Source organism: Strix aluco, chromosome 1 (assembly GCF_031877795.1).
Source record: "Strix aluco isolate bStrAlu1 chromosome 1, bStrAlu1.hap1, whole genome shotgun sequence".
Classification (NCBI taxonomy): Eukaryota; Metazoa; Chordata; class Aves; order Strigiformes; family Strigidae; genus Strix; species Strix aluco.
Window position 1 is genome coordinate 17,498,158 of NC_133931.1, and position 13,523 is coordinate 17,511,680.

The following is a 13,523-nucleotide window of genomic DNA, read 5'->3' on the forward strand; positions in this document are numbered from 1 at the left end:
ATGTTCTCTCCACTGTCTTCTCACTGTCCTTCTCTTCTCTGACCTATCCTTTAATTAAGATACAGGTAGGGCACATACTTCTGAATTACTTTGTCATATTAAAATGCTAAACCTTACATTATGAAAAAAAACCAAAAAAAAGTTAAGAGACCGAGATACTGCTAAAATAATGTTATGGTGCTTATTTGTCACATATTAAAGTAGTACTACAGGTACTAAAAGGTAGCACAGCCCACATACAGATGAAATCAGTCTTGTATAGACCTTACTGGAGAAGGAAGCCCACAGCTTATTCCCCCAGGCAATATTTAAAGTCTTGATCTTGCTAGCATTCTTTATACAAATTCTTTTAAATATTTTTTACTTTATCATACCCACAAATATGTGTGTATGCTATTAAAGTGGGTATTTGTATACTGAGTAAAAAATTACCATTTTTGCTTGGCAGACATCAGTATTTGTTACTATACTTACAATAGCTGTGAAAACATCAAATGACCCTCGTTAAATAACCTGTAATGGTCTTTCACAAAATATTGCTCATTACAAAGACACAGACATATTTCAAAGGAATGTTTGTGAATGTGAGACTATTGTTAACTGACTTGAAGAAGTTTCCATTATGGGTGTTTCTATGGAGTTTGCTGTAGGTTTCTACTGAAGTATTTTAGCTTCTCTTTGACAATGAAATATGCACAGAAGTATAAAAACTACTTGTCTTGTACTGCATATTAAATTACTATGGAAATATATATAAGAGCTACTTAAGTTGTTTATGTAAATTCCTTTTTAAATCCTTTCTCTATTTAATAGATATTAAAAATTAGTTTTTACTTTGCAAATATATTTTTCCTGTGCTCTTGATCATAATTTAAGAATTATGCTCCCCAAACTATGCAAATTAATTAATACTTGAAAAGATTAAATTAAATATACAAAATATAATGTACCAAAACTTAATATATCATATATGTGTATATCTAAAATGGTAGAAATGTACATGTAGTCTTTTTTGAGTATGTTGCTAGTGAGATCAGAATAGTGCTGGTTTATGATACATTAGCATTGATGCAAAATGATAACTAAAGAATAAGAATCATACTGTCACCTTCCATGGGATTGTTCTGTGAGTAAAATCTTTCAGAGTGAGTAAACAATAACAATACTCTTTTATTTCCTAAACTGACATTTTTTTGAAGTGTATGCATGAAGGAGATGTATAGAGAGAACTATCTATCTATTTAAATAGGTAGTCTCTATCTATCTAAAATTAGACTTCTAAGTGTAAATTAGTCTACCACACTTGCTATCTGGACTTCAACAATAATTGTAGGGTGTGTCAAAGGCTGGCTAAAGAATTTCTTCTCTAAACTTATTAGTTGGAAATCACAGATGAGAAAACTTTGTGTTCCAACTATTTAAGAGAAGAAAAAGGAGCTAGACGCATTTGGTGAAGTAATTCCATTAAAAGTAGGGTAGTACAAGTATCATTTTACAAGGGAGTAGTGAGATCTCATGAGGAATACTGTATATGGTTATAGTTCCTTCATCAAAAAGAATTCAGACTGAATCAGATGAATAAAAGAACTATAATGGTGTTACATTGTTCTGATCATCCCACCTTACAAAAGAAAATGTAAGACAGGATGAAAGGATAAATGTTTCAGGAAGTTAATGCAGTATGTGGAGAACTTAAATAAGGACAAATGAGTATATAATATATAAATAGATACATTATGAAGAGGACTGAGAAGAATTCTTGTTATTGGAACAAGGAAGCCTTCTGGTAAGAGGGAGTAGATGAAGGGTGAAAAGCTTACTTTCAAGATGCAGCTTGATAGGCTAATGAAAAATATATTTAGATATGATAGCTGGAAGAGAAACATAGCATCTTTCGGGTCCTGAGTTTTAATGAAACCAAGTGCTCAAACTCAGGAAAGTGTATCTCTTACTCTATTCAGAAGTAGGGGGAAAAAAAGGAGGTCCATAACCACTTTCATTCAGTTCAATCTAGAAGCTTCAAACACTGAGCATTCAGTAGCAGGTTATGTGGATACTACAATCACAGTTTCTAGTGTGATCTGTCTTCTTCAGATGTGAAATCAGGAAGGAAATTAAATGTGATTTTTTCCCCCTGGTTTATTTCTGTTTAAGTATTTAAGTACTGTTAGCTTGATCACAGCTACATTAATAGAGGATAATCTGCCATTTTTGGTCTTTTCTACTATCTGTGTTTCATACACTAAGAATTCAGAGTTTAGTAACACTGATAGTGCTATTGTATTTTTGTATACTTCATATCAACTGGATCTTTCTTAAGGCTATAGAATTTTTATTTCAGTATATGCAAACATCATGAGAGTTATTTTAGAACTTTTTCTTGTAAGTGCTTTTATAGCATACTTTTACTGACTAAATTTGTGCTAAGAAGCATATGTCTAAATGTTGAGGCATTTGGACAATGCCCTTAATAATATGATTTAATATTTGGTCAACCCTGAAGTGGTCAGACAGTTGCACTAAATGATCATTGTAGGTCCCTTCCAACTGAACTATTCTTCTATTCTATTCTATTCTATTCTATTCTATTCTATTCTATTCTATTCTATTCTATTCTATTCTATTCTATTCTATTCTATTCTATTCATCTTAATTTTAATATAGAAGTACACATGCATCATAATTAAATACCCCTGAGAATAATAGGAATCGTACTTCTGATTTCAGTGTTGGAGTAGAAGGATTTCTAAATAAATCTTAAGATAGAAGCAAAGAAAGAATAAAATAAATGTGAAAGCTGCTGATGTTTATACAGTAGAGGTTTCTATTCTCTCGTATAATTGAGAAGAATCCTTCATCTATTAGTGTCAAACATAATCAAGCTTGATTCTCACTTCTGCTGACATGATATTACACTTCTGGGGTTTTTAAGAGGACCACAAAGTAAGTTTAAATAATTGTACAAAGTCAGTGTAAAAATTTTATAAAGACTCCTTGATTCTACTGAAGGAGTACGAAGTAGATTGAATAAAAAATATCTCCAATTAAGTCACTGCAGTTTTGTTTTTCATGGTAATGAACCTGGACTTACTTGATTTTAGTATACCATTAAAGAAGTCCTGCACTCTAAGACAATATTCATCCTAAAGGAATTTCTAAATTAAGACCTCTGTACTGCAGACACAAATGAGTACAAGGTGGAAGTAATGTAACAAGACCACTGGTACAGTTCATAATTTATAAATGAAATATAGAAAAAAATTCAGTCTGAAACAGAGATATCAAGGTTGGAGAAGAAAAAATGTTTATCGAACTCAAACTCAAATAGTACCAGAAAATCTTAATGGATGACACTGGTCATCATGTAGCAGTTCAAACAGTGACTCAATGCTTTCCTTAGGATCTTAAATTCCATTTATTTTCAAGAGCACTTTGGATTCCAACACATTTCACTACTCTGAACTTCTCTCTCTAAAGAGCAGAAATATCACCAAGCATTTGCAAATTTTTATCCATTTCTGCTCAGTTTGAGGAGTAAAGTATGTTTTAATTATTTTACTTACCTATTTCTTTTCAAAATCTTATTTATTTTACTGGTAATTCCATTCTCTTTCTTTCTATGTGTTTTCAGCTCTATTTTTTTTTCTTTCTTATAAAGCCTTTATTGTTTCTCTATCCTTTGCTCTTTATTCTTGAAGAACACTTATCTATCACACCTTACCTTATGCTTTTTGACATCTGACTTTATGTAGTATCTTAGTAATAGCCAGGAAAATATGAATCAGGGAGTATGAACTGGATGCTCCCCATTAACCAGCATTTCTTTTCACATTTTAGCATTTCTTATGAGGAATTAAATCAGATGCTAATGAAACTTTTGAAAACTGAAGGATTTAAGAGAAAGTTATTTAATTCTCTTTATTTTTTCACATTCAGTGAATGATAGACCACTACTTTGGGATTATTTGATGTAAACTTTTAAAGGATTTTTAGAAAATATTTCATATATCCTAATTTTTTTGAGGTTTACTTAGAAGCAGGAAGAGGAAAGTAGGAGCAGGGAGGGAGACATTTTCTGAAAAGCTGTTACAGAGTCAAGTAGGAAATCAACATGTATATGTCCTTTGGTTTTGGGGGATGGGGCCTTTTTTTGTTATGAGTGAAGCCCAGAACTACAAAGATGGGAGTCTGAAGAAAATCAATGTATTTTGCAGTAAGATTCTTATGTTCTTTTCTATATATAAGAATATTTTTATATAAGAAGTTTTGTGTATTTTTAAAAGTTATTTTTTAGAATAATTTAAAAAGTTCCAAGAAATGTTTATTAACACAGATGTAATTTAACACTCAAGTATTTAATCACCAAACTAGATTTAATATTTCATAATACTTTTGGAAATACCTATTTAATAAGTGCAATGAGTGACATAGATATGTTCTGTTTGGTGGATGAACTTTATAACCCATGGTTTGTTAATTTAAAGATTTTTATTAAAGAAAAGCTGATAATAACGACCTAAGCTTCTTGAAATCTTCCCACTTCAAAGAAGTCATAGGAAAGGAGATCAGTTTTCATCCAATCGTCTAGAAGGAAGAAAGGGAAAAAGAAAATCAGTCATACTGATTTCAAGAAATTAGTTGTATTAATGATTTAATTGAATTATTGCTCATTATAATTGACCTAATTTTTTTCTCCTAACTTGTTCCTTTTATTTCTTTTCCTTGTAGTTCCTGCAGTTCTTAAGTGTTTTTCATTATATTATACATGTTTACTTCTATAATTGGTATTTGTCTTCTGACATGTTGTGACATTATTTTCCCTCAGTATTTCAGGTTTTCTTATTTTGACCATAATATGTTGGTATAAATCAAATATGTTGTAGTTAGAACATAAAAAACAATTTATCATTAGTGCAATTATACATTATTTAAAAAATTTAGATATTAAACATACTTGCTTTCTTTTAAATATTTTTTCCACATTAGAGAAATTTAAGATACATATAAGGTAGAATACAGCATAAAAAAGTGTATTTTTGACCATTTTAAAAATCATATGTGTAAACTAACTATATTTTCTCATCCTTCTTAATTCAATACCGATACTTATGGAATAACCTAAATATATACCTGTAACCTGTATAAAAAATAATTTTGTTTTATCAATACATTTTCTGACTGATTTTGCATAGTTCATCTCATTATTGCATTACTTTATTATACAAAGTTGTTCTTTATATTAATTGCGACTTACCTAAGGAAGTGAAATATTTTCATACATTTTAGTGAAAATCTTGTAAAGTGGGAGGGTTCCACGTACAATTTTGTTGACAATTCACATAACAGAGTAACACTTAAACTTCCAGTTCTGCTCCATGCTAATGATACTTTTCAGTCAAAAGGAGAGTTTTTTTCCATTATGTGGATCATAAGTGTATTTTAACTAAGAACCCAATGAAAAATTTTCAAATGCATATTAAATTATACATAGCTTATATCATACTGTTCTCTGAAAATTGTCATAGGTTTTCATCTATGGATGAAAAATGAATTTGAGAAGTTACACAATTAAAATGGAAATGCATCATATAAAAATAAAATCAAAACCTATTAAATTTTAATATAAATGTGAAATGCACACATTGGGTTAGAAATATATGCTCGTGGCATGTTTCGTTAAAGTATACAATTATGTTCATTGAACTATCAGCATTGCATTTTATGGAAAGAATTTTGCATTCATTCTCATTTGCATTTTCTTCCATTCTGAATAAAACTTTTTGACTGTGGGGTAATACAAAAATAGAATGTCTTGTCAGCAAATCTAAGATACCTAAAAGGTAATGTAAAGTCTAATTTTATCTATTTAATAGATCATAATGTGTAGTAACTTTGTTTAAACATCTCTACTTTTAGCAAGGAGTAACAAAGTAATTTTCACTGTTTTATTCATTCTATTTATTGTCCACCAGCACATCGTGTTTTAAATATTGTAGGATCAAGAAACAAATATTTATTATGTGTTGTATTAATGCAGTGCACTAGTGCAGGAATTAGTAATACAGTGCAGTAATTCGGTACAGTAATGTTGTAGCTGCAGTAATTCTATACAATCTGCTTTGACCAGGGCACTTTAGGGTTGAAAGAGGAGGAGGTGGGTGGAATAATAAAAGAGAAACTAAGATCAGATCATGTGAAAAGCAAAAAAAATAGAATGGTATGAAAAGTAGATGGTTCACCACTTTATAGTCTGATTGTTCATCTTCTGAATGGTTCTTCATATTGCAGAAATCATTAACCTACACAGTTCATGCTGTACTACAAAAACTGATGAAAATTCATGTCCTCTAATGCCAACTTTCAAAGCGCAGAAAGGCTTTAAAAGATAGTGCTACATCAGTTAGTGTGTTGGTCCACAGTGAAGTTTATTTAGGTAATTGCTAGGTTTAGAGATTTTTAACGTACATTTCTGGACCCTAAAGTGCTATCACCTAAAAACTAAATAGGTTGCTATATCTTCCTCCCCCCCAGCACCCTATTTGTGCAATCCCTTGAAGTGGTGATCCCTAAGATATCTGGATATCTAGCACTTGTGTTGTCAGAGTTTGAAAATTCTGGATAACTAGTTGCATCACATGCATAATAAATATGAAGTGTATGCAAAAACCCAAATAGAACTGACCTGTACATGAGGAGTTAGTTCAATGCATTCAGACTGTGGATGTGCTGTGCATGTAGATCAACTTCTAGAAGAAATGCAATGATTTAGACCTATGCCAAGATGAACTGGAATTAGCATGCATGATTTATTTGGCTTATCTGCACATAAGCACCAAATGTCAGAAGTCCAGAGTATAACTGACTCCTGTTTCTGTCACTAGAAATAACACCTGCTGCAAATAAAGTCCACCATCATCAGATATTGAAGATCGTGAACAGTGAATTACTGTTTCTGCACCAGTCAGAATCAGTTCTACACTGTATTCCAAACAAATATCTTATATCTCTTCAGAAAGCAGTCAATGAGTTAATTATTCTTAATTTCTAGGATAACATAAATCCAACAAATATACTTATTGCAGAAGATCATGTAATTCTGAATCTACAAGTGTTTTTAATGTCGACTTGTGTTCCCTAACATCTGGACCCAATGCAAAGTAAAAAAATATTATTGATTTCTGTTTTCTAAATAATAGTAGTGTGGTGGGAAGAATTTTGAGTATGCAAATTCAAAGGAAAGATTAATTTTGCTCTCTCAGTCTTGTGAGAAAAAGGGAAAAAACACATCTCAAGACAATATAGTCTCAAAGACTTTCACCTCGGAATTTCTTTTAAGATTTATTTTTGGTTTAGACATTATCAAGGAGAATCCTTTGCAGTTGACTTTAAATAAATGTCAAAGATGAGAAACAGAAGAATACAGGGATTGTGAGGGGGAGCTGAACCTTCCCTTTATTTCCAGAGATATTACATCTTTTCTAAAATATGTTATATGGGCATTTATGTTATGCGATACAAACATTTAGGTATAGTCAAATAAACAAGCTACTGCCTTTTTTTCACATAATATTTCTGCAGATGTCATTTAAGGAGGGCTATATGTGAAATCTTGAAATAATGGCTTTGATATTATGATATTGTTCTCCATCTCCATTAGTTGAGTGGTAGTGAATATAATGTGAGAAAGTTTCAGGAGCGGGGAGGGGCTGTTTCAGTGTTTGAACTACAGCCAAGGAAAGAAGTATATAAGGTCAGAAAAGGCCCAAGTTTCCATGGTTAATACTCTGTGTAGTACCTGTAGTAATGCAACGTGAGTGCCTGTTTTGTGTAGAATGGTGGTGTTTTAGTTGTCAGCATTTTAAATGTACCTTATACTTGGTTTAAAAGTTTACAAAATGTAGACGAAACAAGCTGGACAATTTCTTTACATAAGATGCATAAACATGCTGTTGCATAACTAAAATAAAGACATTAATTTGTGGGTTGTCAGTGTTTTAAATAGATATCCTTCACATGGCTATATACCCCAATGCTACCATATTGTAGAAACAAATTTTCCATCTTGAAATTTATGTCTTGTGTAGCTCTCAGGATATGCTTTTTCGATTAAGTCAGAATTGTGTCAACTGAAAAATGTTTTCTTTAATGTTTTGATTTCTAGGATCTGAGAGCTTGTTGTATTCAAGGTTGCTAGGCAAATTATACATCTAAGTGTTTCTTTTATAATATACGTGATTAAAAGATATGGACATATATTCTTTTTTACCTGAGGCTCTTTTTTAATGCAGTACCTAGCCTGAAGAGTAAAATGCAGTAATTGTCTAGATTAGTCCTCTCACAAAAGTGTTTTTATGTAGCCTGTATGTATATGAGTATGCATAAATACACAGAATTACACAACCTTTTAATCAAAAATAATTAAGACAATATTTTAATTTTTGCTGTGTGTCTAAAACTTTACCTGTAAGTGTTTGAATCTTCCTTATCTTACGTGAGAGACCATTTTGGTCAAAAACATCAACAAAATTATTCTGAACACATTTCATTTTACATAGAAATTTACTACTTTAGAAGTGTGCATGAGTCTGGTCTGTCTATTGGCTGAATATTATCTCACCCACCTGTCATGTAAAATTTCTTACCTGGACTTCTTCCAGTACCAGGACTGTTCATACGCTTCCCTCCACAATAAAATGTTCAGTTCCATATTTGCAGAAAACATCGGGCCTTCTAACTTTAGAAAAAGTTACATAGATTATAATCTTCTATTCTGTATTAAATCCATTTGAACAGGAAAAAAAGCCTGAGCAGTTTTGAACATAATCTCCAAGGTGGATGCCTAAGTGGTTTTCAGGGTTTTATGACATAATCTCTGATACGGCGTCACACAGTTCTGATGCTACTGTTTACATTTCATCAGGTCTCATGATCAAAAATATATTCAAGATTGTGAGAGACTTGTTTGGATAGGAGATGTGCATCAGCATTCCTGCCCCCCCCCCCCCCCCCCCCCAATAAAAATATCCAAACAAACAAACTGGCTGACTTTTAAATCTGTAAATATAATACAAACAAACCTACAAGCCATATGTATTTGAAGTAGTATTAAAGAAAATTTTAAGCCTCTCCTTTCATTATAACACTGATCAGGTGGTTACATCAGATAGGCTTTTATAAATTTTGATTATCTTTAAATTAGATTTTTATAGTCTTTCCAATTACATAATTAATGATACGAAAGTGATACTGAAGATTGATTCTATTGTAGGTATAATTGATTAAGTTTGGCCTCCAAAGAGCTTGATTTCCTTGATCTAACTTTTCAGTTTTATTTTTGAATTGATTCTGAAATGGATTGAATGCGCGTAAAGGAAGCTTTGAGTTCACATCTGTTTTAGTTTATGCAATATTATTCTCCAAGCACTGGAGAATCTTATTGCTACCTTCCATCTACATCAATATTCCTCTCAGGGGTATCCTACTTTTTTTGACTAATCTATTTAATTGGCTATTGGCTGTTCAGAAATATGAGAGCATACTAGTCTGACCATATTTAGCTGTTTGTAGCATTATCACATCTGAACAACTTGTCTTGAGAGAAGTGGGCATATCAAAGTTTAAACTCATTTCATTAGAGAGTAATGTATCTAAGGCCAGATGAAATGAGCCCTTAAAGTGTCTATATCTCTTTGTGGACTAGCTTAGGTGTGTACCACTGCACTGTCTGCTGACATGAATTTGTCCTTTGAGACTTCTGAAAAGTGAAATTCACTTTGAGTACTTGCTGTCACATGTATGCTTAAACTGGTTTTGAATAGTCACCATTTTCCTCACTGGTTTCCACATTGGCAATATGTTAGTTTATCAAGTATTAACGAATATATTTATTGTGCTTTGGGTATGGGAATTTTTGGTGATAGTGGGATTGTTTCTATGTATATACAGGCATAGGCCGCCTGGCACAGTTTAGTGATGGCATGTTTGGACCAAATGCATTTCTATAACTACTCCTTCAAGGTGTATTCAGAAACTACTGTTCAGTAAATCACATTCAAAACCCAGTTAAAATTAAAATTCTTCTCTTGTAGTGTAAAGATGCTTCAGAGGTCTTTAGTTGCTTGCTTTCCTAGTGGTATTTAATAGCATTGGCAAAGTGATACAAGTAGTTATAAAAACCTCTGTTTTAAATGTGTTCACCAAGGCACTCTTGTAACTATTTTCAGTTCCACCTTAGATCTTGCAGACTCTGTTTCTTGTGTACATAAACTATGGATATGACTTTCAGGTGTTTGAGGATGAGTAGAAACAAACAAAAAACCTGAAGTAGTCTTCCTTCTTTAATTTGTTGTTATGGTGATTTCTGAAAATAAAGGACAAACATCTCCCTAATGCAAGTGTCTAAACACATCCCAGCACCTGAGATCATGTATTCAAGCCCACTCCCATTTTACTTAAGTGTTGGAAGAACAGCTAAGCCTATCTTCTGATTCATGAAGAGTTATTTTACATTGATGTCCAAAAGAAGCTTACAGCAATACTCCTGTATTAATATTTATGTAGAAATAACATCTTAGAAATCCCACACAATGATGAGAGCATTACTGTTATTCCAATATGGCTCTACAGTGTGAATATACAGTTCTTGGATCCATGACTTCCACTGAGGATAGAATTGCTTATGGACTTCAACTAATTTGCAGGTGGGGGCATGGGGAAGGACTTCTGGTGTTAAGGGTTAAAAAAGAAAAATATATAGTATTTTGTGGCAACAGATATGATGTGCTCCTGCAAATAACGTATTTCCCAAAATACGTTATCATCAAGCCAGCCCAAAATAAAGACTTTTACAGAAATAATTCAGCTGTGGGTTTAGCGGTGAGTGGGAGACAACTACCTTCCATATCACACTTTGAAAATAACTATTTTCAATAAAGAGGACCAGCTGAAGAACCAACAGCAGGACAGTAGACTGTATTTTATTTTTTTGTATCCAAATCTCTGCAGATAAAACAGAAAATTAGGCTGGTATGCTTAATTTATTAATGCAGTGATTTTTCTATGATCAAAATATTTTTGTTTTCTCAGTGTGATCTAAACGCAGGTAATAAAATCTCAGTATTTCCTGAATAAAAATTGTTCTTCCATACTAAAGTTAGGAACATAGATTTTGAAAACAACTAGTGGAGATGCTTTTGGAATGGGGACGTAATCTGGGTGCCTACAGATTTTGAGACTGTATTACAGTGTGTCACTTTGAGAAGGACTTTTTGTTTACTAGAACATTGTAAATTTTTAGCTGTTGCCTCTGTTTTGTCTTTTTCCCAAATGTAATACTGACTTTCAATGTAAATTTTAAAATCTGAAGTAACAGGCAAAATATGTTGACAAAAAATATGTTGGCATATCTATGCTGATTAAACCTTTTCAGAATATATGTGGATTAATATATGTCCTGTATTGCTTGGATGATTATGGAATTCAGATCTGAGCATATATACTGGATTTCAGTGTGCTTTCAGTAGCATGTTGTGGACGACTCTTTTTTCCTTTTAAATTCTCTATGACTAGAAAGAATAATTGAATTACAATTTCACCAAAAATCAGCTGTTTAAAAAATGTCGTAGTACCTTTTTTTTAAAGGTTACTGACTTTACAGTTGGCAGACATGAGAGTATTCTGTAGGTTTTTTCTTTTTTTTTTTTTTTTAATAGAGGGAGCAGGGGATAAGCACAACTGTTTCTTAACACAGAAGAAACACCAGATAAGATTCAACTGTTCAGCTGTTTTGAGCAGACATATCTATCATTCTTTTCATTTTCCACATTCCATATGTGACAATGTTTTGCACAAGTATATGGTGCATGGGAATAACCACTTTTATCCATAATTTTTTTTTTCTTGGTTATGGGGAAAAGAAATGAAGTTGCAAATCTTCTTTCCTTTGTCAGGTGTACAAATTGGTTTCAATACTTGTTTTTGTAAATTGTTTTCCTCCAAAGGTACACAGTATGAGCTTGTTAGGTTAGGTCCTCTAATTTGTATATACTTCCATAATAAAATTTGTCAAATGAAATGAAATATTTTAGACTGTATTGCCTGATACGTGTTTTTGTTGTTTGTTTTTTTTTTTTAACTAGTGAAAAAGGCCATAGATTTTAAATCTAGAGGATTTAAATTGTTTCCAGGGAAAGACAACAGCAACAAGTTTTCTATCTGTGAGTGTACTCCTTTTTTGTTACTTTTTTCTAGTGCAAGAGTGAAGTTTGTGCTGTCTGTGTTGTTTGCGTGTTTTCAAAATTGTTTATGTATTTCTGATAATATAACTGATTTAAATCTGTTTCTCCAGTCTGCATGGTGAATTTTTAAATATGGTTCTACTCTAAAGGCAGGCTTTCTATAAATCTGGCATTGTAGAAAGTCATGTTATTTTGTCAGTAATTTCACACTAAATTTGCAGTATTTGCAAAGAAATAAATATTCAGCCTCCCAGGTGTCAGCTGAAATCTTAGCTGTGAACAGGGGATATGTTATTTTAATTGAAAATTAGTACTAGCAGCAAAAGGCTATGCAAACCAAAGCCTATCCTCATTTACAAATGTGCAACTATGTATTTTTTTTGAATTACGCACATGAGGTCACTTTCTGGATTTTTTTTTTTTCTTCACTAACTTTGACGTTTTGAAGTGTTAACTAACTATAGTTTAAAAAATTCTGGGGATACTTAGTGCCTTCAATTTTAATTACAGAAAATAGAAACATCTTAGAGCACTGAGTTCTGGTTAGCTCATAAGGAGGAGTTGGGCAACTTTCTAATATAAATTGGCATGGCTATACATCCATTAAAGAGGATATCTTTTGCAAAAGAACATGCCATTTTTATAGAGTTCCTTTTTGGGCTAGAACCACATTTTAAATATTTAAAAGTAATTGTTTAAAATAAAGATGGACTAAATGCTTAGCCTATGTCTGCTTATACTACATTTCATTATTCTTCACAGGAGTATAAGGACTTGCTTTTGAGGTTCCTTAGATTGGACACATTTGCACTGATCTTTTCTTTAAAATGTCAGTGATGGATTCAGTTTCCAGAATTTAGCAGTGCACATTGGCATAACATTTTATGCATTTTTTCAGTTGTAGATTTTAGACTGTCAACATATTAGAAGTGATTTTTTTAGAAAAAGGTGTCTTCAAGCAGCAAGACCCTTTAACATTTACCGAGTCAGAAAAATAAAGCAAAACAAATTTCTGCTCAGTTTTTATAATGTAGCGTACTGCCATATTCAACTTTTCTGTAAACTGCATCACCTAAATAGTTCTGTAAGGCATTTGTGGTTTATTTGAAAACTTTGTATCAAGATATTTAAAAACAAGTATTCTTTTTATGCATATTGGGTGACTGGAAGGTGGAGTGATTATACACCAAGAAATAGCAGTAAGGTAATTGCAGTAGTGTTTGTAAGGTACATAACTGAGGTCTCTGTCTGATGGTCCATCTGTGTTTTTATAGTTACAAATAAGAA

At 32.1% G+C, this 13,523-nt stretch overlaps 1 protein-coding gene across 2 annotated transcripts in view; it reads left to right on the forward strand.

The window, feature by feature from the left end:
- The window catches only part of CSMD3 (CUB and Sushi multiple domains 3), a 756,099-nt gene that overhangs the window by 279,932 nt on the left and 462,644 nt on the right, over window positions 1-13,523 (forward strand). Inside the window, exon 8 of one of the 2 annotated variants that reach the window (XM_074808674.1) lies at window positions 12,138-12,215. The exons of the other annotated variant lie outside the window; for it this stretch is intronic. Coding sequence (XP_074664775.1) covers window positions 12,138-12,215 — 78 coding nt within the window. The remainder of the gene's footprint in view (window positions 1-12,137; window positions 12,216-13,523) is intronic. 2 annotated transcript variants of the gene reach the window in all.